The following is a 16,533-nucleotide window of genomic DNA, read 5'->3' as shown; positions in this document are numbered from 1 at the left end:
GTAAATCAGTACCTGCATACATTATAGCATGTGCCATGCTCCTAATACCTGCCTAAGGAGTACAGCTGTCTCTAGTATTTTGGGTCAAAATTCTATGAGCATCAATTTGATGTGGGTACGGATTCCCTCAGCAATGCTAACAATCAGTCCCACACACAAAGCTATTTTATTAAAAACTTTACTGTGACAAGGAAAGGAACACAGAACTTTACTGCCATTATTATACAGGCCAACAAGGTAGGGAAAAGCAGCTATAGAGAGGTCAAGTAAAACTAGGAGAGAACACTCCACAAGCCTTTTATCAAGTTAACCCATGGCTGGCGAATGCCAACATTTATATCCTTTCTAATTATATACTGGATGGTTCTGCTCACGTGCTATCGCTCTTCCAACAGACATGCCATGAATCCAGCTGTAGGAAAAGAGCTGGCTCACAAATATGCAATATTTATGGACTAGCCATGTAGCATATTTAAAATTATACTGCAGTCTGAAGTAATTTTTTTGCCATAGTTTCTAGGTGTATAAAAAGTCCTTATAGCAAAAAGATGGCATTCCAATGCCATGTGTTGTGATCCTTGCCTTTAATGTGGCGCATAAGATGGCAATCAGTTCATTGTTTTCTTAGCTGTAACTCTTTTCGTGAAAGTAGAATTACCCACATGGCTTTTAACTTTGGAAAATGAGCTTAAAAATATTTGATGGCAACATCCACACATATTTTACTATATTCGGTATCGCTGTTAGCTCTTAACACACCAAGGCAGCAGTCCCATACACACTTACCCAGGAGTAAGTTCCACTGAACTCAATATGACTTCTGAGTAGACATGTATACTGTTGCAATAACAGTAACTCATTTTCTAAAGCTTTTGAAATGTTGACTGGTCTAGAATAAGTACCTTTAAATCACTCACTGTCCCAAGTCATTTTTTGACATTTCATTTTTGAACAAATAGTAGATAAATATAAGGTAGTGGTATTCAAACTGGGGTATAACGATGCCCCAGCCTGAGGACCCTGGCCTCTGCCTCATTAAGGGGCGGAGGCAGGGGGGAAGGCAGCAACGCAATCCTCAGGATTGCGTCGCTCAGGAGTGCTGCAGGGACTGGGATATACTCACCAGTCCCTGCAGTAGCCTTCCTGGAGTGCAGGGAGCCCTGCGCGAGCATCTGCAGGGCTCTCCATGTCTTCCAAAGTGAAAGTGGAATGATCATGCTTCACTTACGCAAAACCGGAAGTGGAGCAAGATTGCTCCACTTTCACTTTTAGAAGCCTGGGGAGCCCAGCAGACCCTTGTGCAGGGCTCCCCGCACCCCAGGAAGACTGTTGCAGGGACTGGTGAGTATATCCCAGTCCCTGCAGCCCCCCTGAGTGACATGATTCCGGGGATCACGTCGCTGCTTTCCCCCTGCCCCTGCTGCATCCCTCCCTTCCCCTGCAAGGACTTACTGCAGTTTTCAAAGATATAAGGGGTTGTGCATGAGTGAGAGAGAACATGAACACAAAACAACATGGCTGGGGATATGCTTTCGCAGAAGATAATCAAAGCTTTTCAAATGCGAGCAAGAATTCGTACTAGGAATTGGCCTTAGGCTCAAGCAAGAAAGAGACTTTTAAGGATCCCAGGATCATCAACTGTACCATAAATAATCAAGTGTGTCATGACAATCAGCAGAGTTAGAACAGCCAGAGACATGGGATGATTAAGCGTTACACTATGGCTTGTCAAGTTGAAGGCTGTGCCAAGGACAAAGGGAGAGGTAGCTCCGAGATTGGCAGACTGATAGTATCCAGGTGGAATGAGTGATGCCAGGGAAGGAAGACAAACTGCTGACAAAAGGGTTTAAAATTAGCCCCAAACACGAGTTCACTTTCCTCCCCTCTCTCTGCTGTCCTTACAGTCTCCCTTTTTAGATAGTGGGCCCATTTGGGAACCATTTTCACATTCCTTTGCTACATACCATCCAACCTGTTTCCATAGGGGTTCTATTCCTATGTTCTGATGCTGGGGGACCTTGAATATACTGGGTATATCCCACATTCAGCCACTAAAGGTGCTGAACATAATGCAATGCAATGGAAGAATTCCAATCCATTATGTTCAGCACCTCTAGTGGGTAAACGCAGAATATACCGATGCTAGGAGTCCTGAAAGTGCGTCTTTTGAGCTATTTTTAGCCCTGAGAGACTTGCAGACAGCACACTTGACCATGCAAGAGTAAGAAATGCAGTTTTGGCATGATTTCTTTCATTTTAAAGGCATTTAAATTGTGACCCCAGTGCCCGCGGGGAATTAAATCTGTAGATGCACGATTCCTGGATGCCAAGATCACACCTGTACACACTTATGAACTTTTTTGTTAATAAGTGGTACATAAACATTCTAGCCAAACAATAAGACAAACAGTATTGTATTACTTTGTACTAGAAGAAACAGTCACGAAAAGTCAGTTTCTGAATGTGTATTCACAATGCAAATTATGAAGAATTGCATGGTTGATTCTGCTTCTGGTTGTCTTGATAATGAGCAAACTGCTATGCGAGCCATTCAAAACACCATTCCCTGACAACTGGAAATCTTATTCAGAAGCCTCTTGTGTTTCAATCAAACATTACACATGTTTTCACAAGCTTCACAAGCATGAGGTTAGATGATCTTTTTCTAGCCCCACCTCACCCCAAAAACTAAAATTTCTCAAGAAGCTGAATTCTGTGCTTAATTCTACATTCTGTACTTGGATGGAAATACGGCTTGCATGCAGCCTTCCATTTAGAAGCAGCTAAAAAGCAGAGATACAGGAAACAAAAAGGAACTTTCTGCCTCTCAAGGCTCAAAGCAGTGTTTGGCCTAATAGCTCAGCAATCTGAAATATATCCTTAGATCCTCAAGCAAAAGTGCTTGGCAGGCCCAAAACACATTAATCATGTGACAAGAATCTGCTAACTAATTGGAACAAAGAAATTGAGGAACAATTACCTGGAGATACTTCCTCTTTCTGTCTGACTGTATGATCCTTTGTGAATTTCACTCTCTGATGAGCTCGGATACAAGTCTTGCATAACCATTCCACACACTCTACACAAAACCCATTGGCTTCTGCATTATCTTCACAGCTTGTACAAACCTGGCAAGAAGAGGAAAAGAGATATCTATGGAAATAAATCAGTAGTTTCACAGGTTTTTAACAGGATTGTGGCAGGAGGAAATGGAAGTTGGTGGTGGTGAGGAACAACGGAAGTGTACATGACAAACGGTCACATTTTTCATCCACACATGCTTATGTTGCAAGCTTCTCTTTGAAACTGACGCTCTCTGTGCCAATACAGAGCATTAAATAAGTGAGAAGCAAATCAAACACTTTGCAACATGCATGGTACCTACTACATAGGCTCACACAGTATCCATGGCTTTTGATTTAAAAATCCTTGAAGGAACTCCCCAACTACAGTTTTACCTTCTATAGCTCTATTTCTTAGCCTAGGAAGCAAGAAAATTAACTGAATGAAATTGTTAGCAACTGTGGACTGTTTTTTCTTAAATTTATGCATTAAAAAAACCATACTCAAAATGGTTAATGACTTGGAGTATAATCAAGAAAAACGGGGGGGGGGGGAAATACAAAATGTATACATAGTGAATCCAGCTAAGTTTCAGGAGATGGAGGTTCCACTACATTTCACTATCCTGCTCACCAAGCATGTGCTCAAGACCACCTGCTTCTTGAGAGCAGCAGAAGATAGCCCTACATTGCACCGTCCTCCCAAATTAGATGGGGAGAAGGGGCTATAGTAAGGAGTTTCAATTTTTTGTCCAAAGAAGTATTCTAGATTTCCCCGATTGCTCTGTGCTGAATCACATTGTATCCCGGACGCCATCTTCGGAGACGATTCGGAAAGTTGAGGACGCCCCACCCCCACCCCACGGCCTAGATAAAACATGAAAGTAAACAAAGCCTTTAACTGTGAGTAATCAGTTCATTAAGAGGCTATAAAAAGAACTGCAATCAAGAGGTTGGAAGGAGGGAAAGACAACTTTTAAGATTATTTACATTGGCTTGCAGCCACCCAGAGGGGAAAAAGAGCGAATGTGGATTTAAAGAAGCCCCTGCTGGAGCAGTTTTTTCTCTTTTTTGTAACAAGGATGATTGGAAGAAAAGTAAATGAGGGAAGATAAAGGATCACCCTGTTGGAATGGTATGCATGGAAGGGAAATTAACCATTAATCTTTAAAGGATGGAACATTAGTTTTTGCAGCAAAAGGCTTGACTCAGGCCTGAACAATTAAAGGTATACTAACTTAATTTGACAGTGTTATTAACTTGAATTGGATTACTGACCCATCTCTCTTGGATATAAAAACTTAAAGATTTTCTTTGACAAGAAGGGATGCAAGATAATAAGAACTGGATGATTCTTTAACTGTGGGAATGTTTGGACACTGATATTGACTTGAAGTGGATTATTGACTTATTCCTTTTAGATATAAAATTTGGGAATTAGCCTTACAAGAAGGTGAAGCAAGATAATGAGACTTGGTTGATTCTTTAATTGTTGGACCATTTTGTTTTTCTTTTTTATAGCCAGGGTTATATCGGCTTGATTTGATACTGATAAGAATGACATCAAAAAATTTAAAGGATGTTAGCGAAAGCCAGATCTCATTAATGGATATGTTGTGAGAATTCAGAAATGAACTGAAGCAAGAGGTTGGAAAACTATCTGAACAAATGAGGCAAATAAACTCCTCCCTGACAAACAGACAAGTATGGAGAGGATGGAAAAAAGAATGGATCAAATGTCAGATGAAACTAAAGAATTGGGATTTTTGTAATGAGACATGAGATGGAAAAAGCAGCATTTGTTATTAGAACTCAGAATTTTCAGGAAGAAAAAAGAGGGAACTCTCAGAGAAAGAGTGTGCGTCCTTTCAAGAAGAAGAATTGTTTGATTAAATTCAAAAAGAATAAAATGGAGAAAACGGAAGAAGGAAAGAGAGGGATCAAGAAATAGAGAGTTAAGAGGAAGAAGGAGGAGTGGAAGGAGCAGTGGGAGGAGCAAGAAGGAAAATATCAACAAGACAGAGAACAAAGAAAATACTAAGACAGGAAGTGACAATGGCTGAATAACAAGTGGAAATTTTTTTGTAGATATTAATGGATTGAATTCTCCTCAGAAGTTAGGAGTATTCCATTAATTATGTCAAATCAAAGCAGATGTAAATGAAAACAAAGTTGGAACACAAATATTAAGATAATTAAAGTGGTATTAAGATAATTAAAGCGGTATGTTCTAAAGAGAATTTATATAAATTGTTTTATAGATGATATTTAATTCCAGAGGAAGTAGCAAAAATGTACCCTGGGTCATCAAATAATTGTTAGATATGCAAAGAGATTGAGGGAATTCTTTATTATACATACAACAAACCTTTATTAGGCATAAAGTTTTACAACTAATATCTCCAAACAGTCATGTATGAAGGTATATATTAAAAGAGAGATAGGAAATAAGAGTTAAAACACACCAGTTTGCTTACACAGTTACTCCAAGTTGCTTAGAACCAGCAACTTAGCCCGCTTCTAAGTTGCTCACAAGTAGAAATTTAGCAACTGGAAGGGTCACAGATTCAAATTCACCTTGCCAGCCAAAGTTGTAAAGAGGTGATATCAGAGAAACCTTTTTTGTTTCCAGATAATGAGGGTTCTTTATTATATGTGGTGGATATGTGGAAAGTAAAGAAATATTGGAAAATGATATATATTGTTACAAGAGATATTGAATTGTGTAGTACCATTCACAAGTAGATTCACGGGTAGATGGGACTCGTTAGCCTGGGAAGGCAGCTCATCTGAGAGAAGGAAAACTCTGATCCCAAACCTCCACTGCCTTGTGGCTACATCCAGTTATGGAAAAGGCTTCAGGAGTCAACCTCGAGGCAAAATCCAGAGCCGGAGTCCCTGAGGCAGTTCATGGCTGAACACAGTCACGTTCTGGCAACTCCTGCGACGCCACTGGAACCAACCATATTGGCCTCTGCCTTTCCATTGGACCATTTCAGCGACGTGGAGAGGGGGGATTTGCTGCATGGGTAACAGCCTATCCTCCATACCTATTTTACCCAGGCTTCGCGCTCTGGAGAGGACACTCTGTTCCAGAACCACCATTCAGAGCGTGACACCATAGTCTTTCGAGACTGAAGGATGCCAACAACAGTACCATTCAAACCGGAAATATTCCTCTTAAATGTGATATCAGAAATTGAAGATCAATATAAGAAACATTTTATTGTACATATCAGTATAGCAGCAAGAATATTGTATGTGCAAAATTTGAAGCCTTTTTATGACTAGATAAATAATTTTAGTTAAACAATAGTGATTGTTTAGTTAAATCATTAATTAGTATAATGACAATAGGATAATTTTTGTATCAATGACTTTCTTTTCAGTCGTTGTTGATTTCTTTTTTGGATTAAGACATGTTGTAATCTATGGCCAATATCCTCATGTATAACCTATGTAGTCCCAGCCCTAAGTTTAACCCATTTTCCTTACCTGTATCTGTAATAAATAAATAAACTTTGCACAAAAGAGAGAATTATTCTAGAGCAGTGGTTCTCAAACTTTTTAGAGGCCCTAGAGACTGCTGCCTGATTTATAAATGCCAAGGAGTGTGATTATAATGGTGATTGGGCAGCAGTACTCCCCTTCCCCCAAGTAGTAGCTTTATAAACCCTTGATACACATAGCCTAATCTGCCCTGTCAGTTTCACAAACCACTAAAAATTGTGTCACTACCAACTAATGGGTCCCAGACTCACAATTTAAGAACCACTGTTGTAAGAGTCCAACCTTGCCGACTTTCAAATGTACAAAGCAGTGGCACTTCAAAGAGCTTTAGATAACTTCTAAATCCTTACTTCTCATTCTTCTCAACTTTATTGTTCTGAACAATTCTATTCACCTTTTACATTAGTTTAGCACTGGGGTGGGTGTCATGTGTTGGCTAGGTTGGGCACCAGTAGAAGATCCATGTCCAGCAGAAGGCCCAGCAAGTTGACCCCTGAACCCTCAAGTCCTACATATCAGGAGTACGGCCACTTGCATTCTGGGCATGTCCCAGGATGCCCAGCAATCCGGTGCTGGCACTGTTTAGGATAGGTGATTTTTTGCTTTTTTAATGCTTATTGTATTGCAAAACTTACGTAAAGCCTATTGCAATAGAGCCACCATGGTACAAAACACTATGAACACTTGAAGTGCTATATAAAATGTTTTAAACATCATTTTCAAAATTGCATAGTAGATTTCTTTCCTAACACTTCCAGAAACTTTTAAATCATTAAACGATAGAGTCAAATATACATGCAGGCACTCCTCATAAGTCAGTTTTTATGCAAGATGAGCCACCTGTGTTCATCACTCTGTAAATAAAGCTGGGATCACTCCCAGCATGCTCCACATTTCCTCTTTTGTTTAAAGAGCTGGGTGCAGAAGGAAGCGAGGAGACTACTGTGCTCCAGAACGCAGAAATCTCACATCTTCCTCCACACAGACTCTTTAAATAATAGAGGACATGTGGCGCATACTGGGAATGAGCTGATCTTTGTTAATAGAACAGTAAGCACAGGAGGCTCCTCTTGCCCCTCCCAATAGTTCCTGATGTCTGAAATGGAGGAATTTTCTAGTTACAGACAGTGCACTGGAATTGCAAATGAGCAGCTCAAACTCACATAAAATCAAAAGTACACAAGCAAAGCTTACATAAGTCAGGGAGTGTCCCTTGGACAAAACTCTTGGTTTTAGCAGATGCAGTAGGGAGATTAATCTGTCTATTCTCCTCCTATCCTAGCCATTAACAACTAAAACAGAAGGCTGTCTGATTGATTGATTGATTGATTGATATTTGTTTGTCTCTCAAAACTTAAGCACTCTTCCACATCTAGGGTTCAGAGAGGCAGAATGACTATTCTTGCACTTCAGGTTTTTCTGGCAAATTACAGGCCAGTGAGCAACCCACCTTTTGTTTTTCATATGGAATATATGCCACTGAAGTCCTTACTTAGTGAAACTGTAAAAGCAATTCAGTCAACATTTATAAGTATGTTCTAATCTAGTGTTTCTTAACGAGTACTCATACTACTGGTGGTACTTGAGGTGGTTCCAGTGGTATGTGTGGGACCCCCAGATCCCCACCACCTGGAAGCAAGACCAGCAATGCAGTGTGACAAGCAGTAGGAGGCTGAGCAGACAGGGCTCTAGCATGCACTCAAGAAAGCCCTCTAGTTGGCCCTGAGCCTCTTACCAGTGTTTGTATGATATCATTACCAGTTACTTCTGGTGGTATTTCCAATAGGTGGACCATGCAAAAGGATATAGCAGGAGAAACACTAAGAAACGCTGTTCTAATCAATACATACTCCCATATTGCAATTTTCACAACCCCATTTTGTAATTACATTTCCCTTGAATGTTTAGCAATTTCAGAGTACGACAGAACTCTTTCCATAATGCTTTTGCTTACTAGATAACAGCCACTGAACATCTTCTACCTTCAGCACAGGTTGGTCAATATACAGTTAACAGTTTAGGGAATCCAGAACACACCCAAGGAGACCAGCGTACCTGATTTGACTTCTCCACTGTACTACTGGGAACTTCAGTAGTATCCTTCACAAAAATGTTGTCTATAATGTGTCTTTCAGCACATTCCTGGCTACAAATTGGGCAACGAATAACACCAACTGTTGAGAAAAAAGAATGAGATGAATAAATGAACAATTCAAAGATAGTAATGCATCACCCTAAGGTTGGCAGGAAAACTCATTTGCTATTACCAAGCAATATATTCTTCTCATACATCTATTCTCAGTCACACATCCTTCCAAGGCCGAGTCTAAATGAAATTTTGCTTTATAGACAGCAATTCCCAAGTCAAGACCCCTATTTTCAGTTAGGTACTAGAAGATTCTGCAGTTATGGAACACCTCATTTCATGACAGCATTTGTACCCTATTTTCCCCCCATATGAATTAATTTGGAAAAGCAATACAGAACAATACAAAAATAGGTTATCAATAAACATATCAATTCCAGACTTAATTAACAGTGTTACAACCATTCAACTAATACATACAAGAGTTAAATGCATTGCATTAATAAGGTCAGCACCACAAACTTTTCAGCCTCAATAATGATATATTTACAAGTATGAAAGTTAGTAGTGAATGACAAAAGTGAATGGTAAAAAATGCTAGCACAGCTACAGCAAAGAATGCATAATGGTGGGCAACCAGAAAAAAGGCCAAATTTCCCAGTATTCAGTGATTAGATTAGTTTGGCTAATGACATTGTATGCTACACATATTCAAAGCCAATAAATAAATCAAGTTGAATGATTAGCTTATAGACCTCCAAAAAACACTGCAAATTTCTTTATATGCAAGATGATTGTCTCACTGCTTCTGCGTAGAGATCAGCCATCTTTTTGCTCAGGGCCCCAAGGCTAGCAAATGTGTGTCTCCCACACCTCCTCTAAGGGAGTAAATGTCACATTTAAAATTATACACACACAGATGATTATAATACAAGACAAAGAGCTGAGGCAGACATAATTGCTAATGATTAGTCAACAGGTGCAAAATTCACTGTGTAATGTATGCAATTAAATCCTTCCAACAGTATAACATTTTGAGCACTTGAGATCCGAGGTAGCCCTGCTGAGTTAGCCCATGTACCCACCCTCCCTAGCTGTCTGAAGTTAGACCACCCTGATGAAGGTGAAGCAGATAAATATAATGCTACAAAACTTTGCATTAACCCAACACATATTGTAATCTCTGGCAACTGTTTCAGTTTTAGTGTCATTGCTTCACAACAGTAAACTTGTTATTTACAGTTAGTAAATTTGTAGCCTTGTAAAAATAAATAGTTTTGAGATTCTTTCCATCAAGAGTGTTGGTTTAATTTATAGGCTTCAGAGGGTGTTAATGCTCCATTTTCTCTGGGCTTTGCAACCTAGGCTTACAGGTTCCTCCTCGCTGCTTGTTTGTATCCTCCTATGAAATGCTAAAGAAGTTTGGACAGTCTCTGCTTGGTGCATATGAGACAAGGTGGCCTTTAACCCTAAACCTAGATAGCCCAATAAAAGTATAAACAGAGAATTAAGAAGTAGTTTAATATTATAGTATTTTTAGAAACAGATGCTTAATAGTTTAAAGCCACACTGCTGTAGCATAAGAGTACACAAAATATAAGTAAATTTTAACTGCTTGATTCTAGAGGGCATTTCCAGCTAAAAATCAAGCAAGGCAAGTTATTTTTAAACATTATAAGTAGGCTTCACAGAGATAGTATGGAGAGGGGAGTTGCTAGCCTCACAGAAGTGATGCATTACGAGAGAGTCAGGCAACAAAGAACGGGTAACAGGCATGTATAGGTTTTCATACCAGGTGTGGGAAGATACTTGTTCAAAAGTCTAGATGAATACTGTAGACATCTTTATCTTAAAATAGTCAAGGATGTTTTGAGCTGACACTTGCATGAAGAAAGTAACTAGTTAGATAAACAAGACCGACCGTCCCAAGAAGGAGCCTTTTGTATGAATGCCAAAAGAGTTTGATAAGCAGGTGCAGAGAAGGAGAAAAGGGAGCAGAGATAGGAGAGAGAAAGCTAATGCAGAAATGTTGCAAAGTAGTGGGTTCATGGAATGTGTATTGAAAGTTAACAGAGAAAGAAATTGCCAAGTGCAGAGTACAATATTAGAATGTAGAAAAGTCACAAAAACCTTATTTTAATTCTTAAAATAAGTCATAGAAGTATAGTTAAAGTGTTAGAAGAAGTTTAAAAGATTGGTTCACACAGGTTTGTAAAGAACCCTTAGAAAATATGCTAAAACCAGAAGAGAAGATGCAGATAGGTAGTTCAGCAAAACCATTTGATTAAAAGGAGTTTAAGGAATAAGAATAGAAAATATATTTGTTATTTGAATAACAATCAATACATGGGTTAAAGAGTACTACCAAATTAGGGTCTTCACACTCATATTTAAGTGTTTGTATGCTCTCTTTAATAAAGATGGTATGAAACTTACTTTCTCAAAGAAGTTCATAATTAGATTAATAAATATGAATAAAGGTCAGTGTTGAACAAATTGATGTTATAGTGAACCCTACTGGTTTTGGAAATTGTGTAATTTTGGCAAAGTTTTGGAATGAAACCCCACCTGTATGTAAATGAGAGCCAATCAATGGATTTGCTTACTTGTTGCCCACCTATTTTATCTTGTATGTAAATAGTATGTTATCTGTGCCCTATTAAAAATTGTGCCCCATTTATGATGTCAAACCTTCAGCGAATGAAGTCTGGATGTTCAAACAAAGGACTATAAAAAGCATAAAAGCAGAAGACCACCGTATAGATGGGGTCCATCCTCTGAGACCTGAGTCCCGTGGACCAATTGTATACAATTTAATAAAGCCTGTGAACCTTCACCCTGTGTACCAAGTTGTTTATTTGAGTGGCTGTTTGGCCTTGCAACGCATATACTCCTGTATATAGACCTCCTGTGTAGACGTCAAAAAATTTAAAATAGACCCTGAAAACATGGGTCTACTTGTACACAGGTCAATACAGTGAATAGATTATGAGAGTTGCTACCTGGTGAGGTGGGGGTGGGACTGGGCTGAGAAGCAGGATGCAGAGGGATCAATTTTACTTACCAGTAATTGTTCTAAGGCAGCAACAGAAAGCAAGCCAAAAAAAAGCAGCCATTTTAGCTTCTTCTCCAGACAGAAAGAGCAGTGAAGGCACATAGGAATTGTAATCTGTATGAGGGCTCCTGATATGGAAGGGAAGCACTGTACTCCTCACAAAGCCTACAACTCCCAAAAGCACCTTCATCTCCCTTCCTGTTTGGAGAAGAAGGTAAAATAGTTCCTTTTTTTTCCTTTTTGCTGCTACCCCAGAACATTCCTGGCAAGTCATTTTCAAAGAATTTCACACCCCCTAAGTTTTAAACCAACCAACCAACCAACCCCCCCGCCACTCATCTGAGGGTCATACAGAATTCCATGATTTTGGCTCAAAACCTGCCGTCGACATACCTGTGAGATCAATTTATATTTGAGTGTCTGCAGCAGGGGTCTCCTAACCCCAGCCCAGGGGCGCAGATGTGGCCTGCAGCGAGAGTCTATCCAGCCCACAGTGAACGTTTGACCCAGTTGGCCAAATACAACCAGAGTTGTGCTTGTGGGGTGGGGGAATGGGGGTCCTTTTAAGTGTGTGCTTTATTTCTTGGGCTGTGTTGGTGCTTGGAGAAATCCTGGACATTTGAGCCCATTCATTCATCTAAGTTCCATTTCTAATGTATTTTTATTAATTAATTTATTTATTAATTAGTTTTTTATTTAATTTTTTTTTCTGGCCCTCGGCATTATGCCAGATATCTGATGCGGCCCTTTGGCCAAAAAGTTTAGAGCCCCCTGATTTACAGTAAACCAGACTTTTCCCATCTATAATTCCAGCAGGCATTCGCCAAACCACAGGGAAGAAGCAGTTGGTGGTATAAGTGTATTTTGTCTCCAATGACTAAATACTGCACTTTCCATGATGGGGAACTGGGGAAAGGATGCCTGGATCCCCTGCAAAAACCGTACATCTATTTCACAATAGGACAGTGATCCAATAAGGCAGTGTTTCTCAAAATGTGGGTTGGGACCCACTAGGTTGGTCGCGAGCCAATTTCAGGTGTTACGATATATGCCCCAGGCCTATAGTCAATTTACAGGTTGGATAGAGCAAGGCTAGGCCCTGATGTCTTGGCCTGCATACATGTAGTGTAGCCCAGGTGCATCATGGGATTGGCTGATGCAACAGGGCACAGCAGGGATGATGCAATACCCTGCAATACCATGTCACCAGACAATGAGTCATGCAGTCACCAGATCCTAGCCCGCCTTTCATTGGCCAGTGCCAATATATATTGCAGTGTGTGCAAGCTGCTGTGTGGGAGATGTTATGTGGAGTGTCTGCAGAAGCTATGTTGGTGGAGTTGGTGATCTGTGAATTGAGAAAAGTGCTACCTTTGCTGTTAGATTGCTGAGCTGCCTTTGCACTGTAAATATTGTATATATCTTCAAGTAGAGGACATCTGGTGGTGGAGCACTGCCGTGTCTGTGCCTCGTTATTTACCTGGAGTATCTGCTTGACCTTGAGTCTCTGGAGCTGGGGTGTCGGCTACGTACTGCAACAGTCCCCATTCATTTCAATATTTTATTTTTAGGTCCTGACAAATTTGCATTCTAAAAAGTGGATCCCAGTGTGAAATGTGTGAGAACCACTGCAATAAGGTATTTGATTCCTAGAACGCCCTTCTTTGGGCCTTCTGGCAGTATTTAATAGCCTGGGGTCTCCAAACTTATCAGTATGAGGGCCACATTGCATTGCATTTTACTCATTTTTGTGGGCCAAAAAAATCAGTTTTATAAATGAATGAATAAATAAGTTTTACTTGGATCTTTTTTGTGATCAGCATATATGTCAGAACAAAAAAAGAAATGTGACAATTTCAAAGAAACAATGCCGTGCTTAACTGAGAAATTATATATAATGAATAAAAATGTCAAATGTTAGCAAAACAAAATGAACAATAAAAAATATTGCTGCAGGTTGGATTTGGCCCCCAGGCTGTAGTTTAGAGACTACAGGTCCAGCCTATTTATACATGGATTTTTTATACACGGATTTGACTTAACAGGAATAGTCCCTGCAAATGAGAAGAAATGTGCTGATCCCTTGAGAAGGGGAAAAATGCACCCCTTTAAAATCAGTTTAAAAAACTGAACAGTCCTTTAACAACAGCCTCCTTAATGAGAGAGAGGGCAGCTGGATGACAATCCATCAATCCTTCTCTCTCCAGCAGACGCCTCCCTTCCCCCTAAGCAGTGAAAGAAAGGTGATCATTTTGCATTGGTGAAGGGAGGGGCTGAGTGAAGCGCCTTTGTAAGCTCTTGAAGGACAACTGATTGATGGATTGTCTTCTTAATTATCTTACATCACAAAGGTCATCAAGGCTGTTTTTAAATCACCAGAGCAAAGAAACTGTTTTTTAAATGGATTTGGTATCATCCTGTTTTTTACCATCCAAGTGAATGCTTGGGACGGAACCTGCGGGAATAATTAGTCTCAACCTGTACTGTCATAGCTCCTTCAAGCACCTCTGGTTTCCTATGGTTTCCTCTGGTTTGTCTGCTTCAGATGATCTCCTTGCTTCTGCTCACTGCCTCCTTTTTGCCTTCTGTCCTACTCTGCAGCCTAGCTTTACAATATTCTATTCATTCCTTTAATTTTTTCCAAAAGCCAAATTTAGAAGCCTTAGCTTCTAAATAGGCAGAAGCTTACATATTAGTTATTCATTAAGTACAGAAACACAGGTCCAACCTTGTTATATATGGATTTTTTACACACAAATTTGACTCAACACCAATGGACAATGCAAATAAGGAATGAGCTGATCCCTGGAGAAGGGGAAACATGCATCCCTTTAAAATCACAGTTTAAAAAACTGCTTTTTACTTTTGTAGAGACAGTCACGCAAGTGATTACAGTTATAACCTAATTATCCACAAGACAATTTGAAGGGCCCTTTAAATTAAAGGAAAACAATCCTTTAACCATAGCCTCATTAATGTGAGAGAGGGCAGCCAGTTGACAATCCATCAATCATTCTCTCTCAACAAGCACTCACTCAAAGAAACCCCTTCCTTCCCCCTGAACATGTGAAAGAAAGATACTCTTTGCTCTAGGTGAAGGGAGGGGCTCACTCAGATTGCCTTTCTAAGTGCCTGGAGAGAGACTGATTGAAGGATTGTCTGCTTAATTACTCTGTATTAACATCACAAAGGTCAGCAAGGTTGTTTTTAAATCACCAGAGGGAAGGGACTTTGCTTTTTAAATGAATTTTTTGTCATCCACATGAGTTCTCAGCAGGGAATAATGAGACCTGTACACACTTGGCCAACAGACTGAGGCAAAGAAGGAAGGCCCATAGCCAGGGAGACAGACCAGGGACAGACTGCACTTGCTCCCGGTGTAGAAGGGACTGTCACTCCCGAATCAGCCTTTTCAGCCACACTAGACGCTATTCCAGAACCACCTTTCAGAGTGCAATACCATAGTCTTTCGAGACTGAAGGTTGCCAACATGACACACTATATGCACACCTACATTTGAGAACAGATAAAAAGCACAGAAGCTATGACTTTCAAAAATGCAAATTGTAAACAATCAAGATATTTGTCATGTACAGTGCTATTTGCTTAACAAAGAAATTCAAGGGTAAAGATTTAAAAGATAATTTTGAGTTTTCATATACCTTACAAAGCATTAACAGGTTATATTCCCTTCAAACAGTACCACTGGGGAAGTGGAGGCTGTTTTTGTCCAAGAGGACATTTTGAGAAAGGGGCAATCGCTAGTTAGAGAAACAAGATACACTCAATCTGAATAGCCAGGCATTTAACAGTAGTGTTGATGCTGGATATAGGAATGTAATAGAGCAGGGGTGACCAAACATTTTGGCAGGAGGGCCACATCATCTCTCTGACACTGTGTCAGGGGCCAGGAAAGAATTAATTTAAAATTTAAAATTTGAATAAATTTACATAAATGAATATATTAGAGAGGGAACTTATAGGAATGAATGAAGGTCTTGGAATAGCTCAAGGCTTATATAAAGCCTTGCACAAAGCAAAGCCAGCCTTTCCACTGTTGCATCATAGACATGAAACAGCAAGAAGTAGAGGAAGCCCTCATCCCACAGCTCAGATGAGAGGTCGAACAGTTGTCCTCATACTGAGATCAGTGGCATTGGGCCAGTGCGGGCTCCAGAAAGTCTCTGGAGGGCCAGAGGCTCATTGGAGACTGGGGCTCCCCGAGGGCCTGATTGGGAGCCTCCGAGGGCCGCAAGTGGCCCCCAGGCCTGGATTTGGGTACCCCTGTAATAGAGCAACAAATCCATTATTTTCTTTGTAACAAAAATATAAACCTGTTTAAGCCTGCATATCTTCTAAGTTTTATTTCTATATTACTAAGGGCGCAATCCTAACCCCTTATGTCAGTGCTTTCCAGGGCTTTCCACTGACATACGGGCAATGTACCTCTGAGGTAAGAGAATAAACATTCCCTTACTTTGAGGAGGCTTCCGTGAGTGACACCCAACTGCAGGATGCAGCACATGTTCCATTGGCGCCTCTATGGCAGTGCTGGAAAGCACTGACATAAGGAGTTAGGATTGCGCCCTAAATTTTATTACCTTTATTGTGCCAATATGTTTTAAACTATCTAGTAAAATTACATAGTAAAGCAAGATTCTTGGAGATGCTTGCCTGAATGACACATAGAATCAAATCAATAAATGAAGCTAGAATATCTCCCTCACAGGTAAGACCAACTTCCTGGTGAGTGTGCTGGACTTCTCAATAGGTTTTTGTTTGTGGGGCCATGCCATTCTCCTGGGCCATTGAAAATATTT

The 16,533-nt window shown here is 40.1% G+C and overlaps 1 protein-coding gene across 1 annotated transcript in view; it reads right to left on the bottom strand.

Moving 5' to 3' along the window:
• Nucleotides 1-16,533, bottom strand: part of TRIM24 (tripartite motif containing 24) — a 61,693-nt gene that overhangs the window by 30,392 nt on the left and 14,768 nt on the right. Inside the window, exons 2-3 of the mRNA XM_066633255.1 lie at nt 8,628-8,746; nt 2,981-3,128 (exon numbers count right to left, since the gene is read on the bottom strand). Of these exons, the coding sequence (XP_066489352.1) occupies nt 2,981-3,128; nt 8,628-8,746 (267 nt within the window). The remainder of the gene's footprint in view (nt 1-2,980; nt 3,129-8,627; nt 8,747-16,533) is intronic.

Source organism: Tiliqua scincoides, chromosome 7 (assembly GCF_035046505.1).
Source record: "Tiliqua scincoides isolate rTilSci1 chromosome 7, rTilSci1.hap2, whole genome shotgun sequence".
Classification (NCBI taxonomy): Eukaryota; Metazoa; Chordata; class Lepidosauria; order Squamata; family Scincidae; genus Tiliqua; species Tiliqua scincoides.
This window is presented reverse-complemented; position numbering and strand designations above follow the sequence as displayed.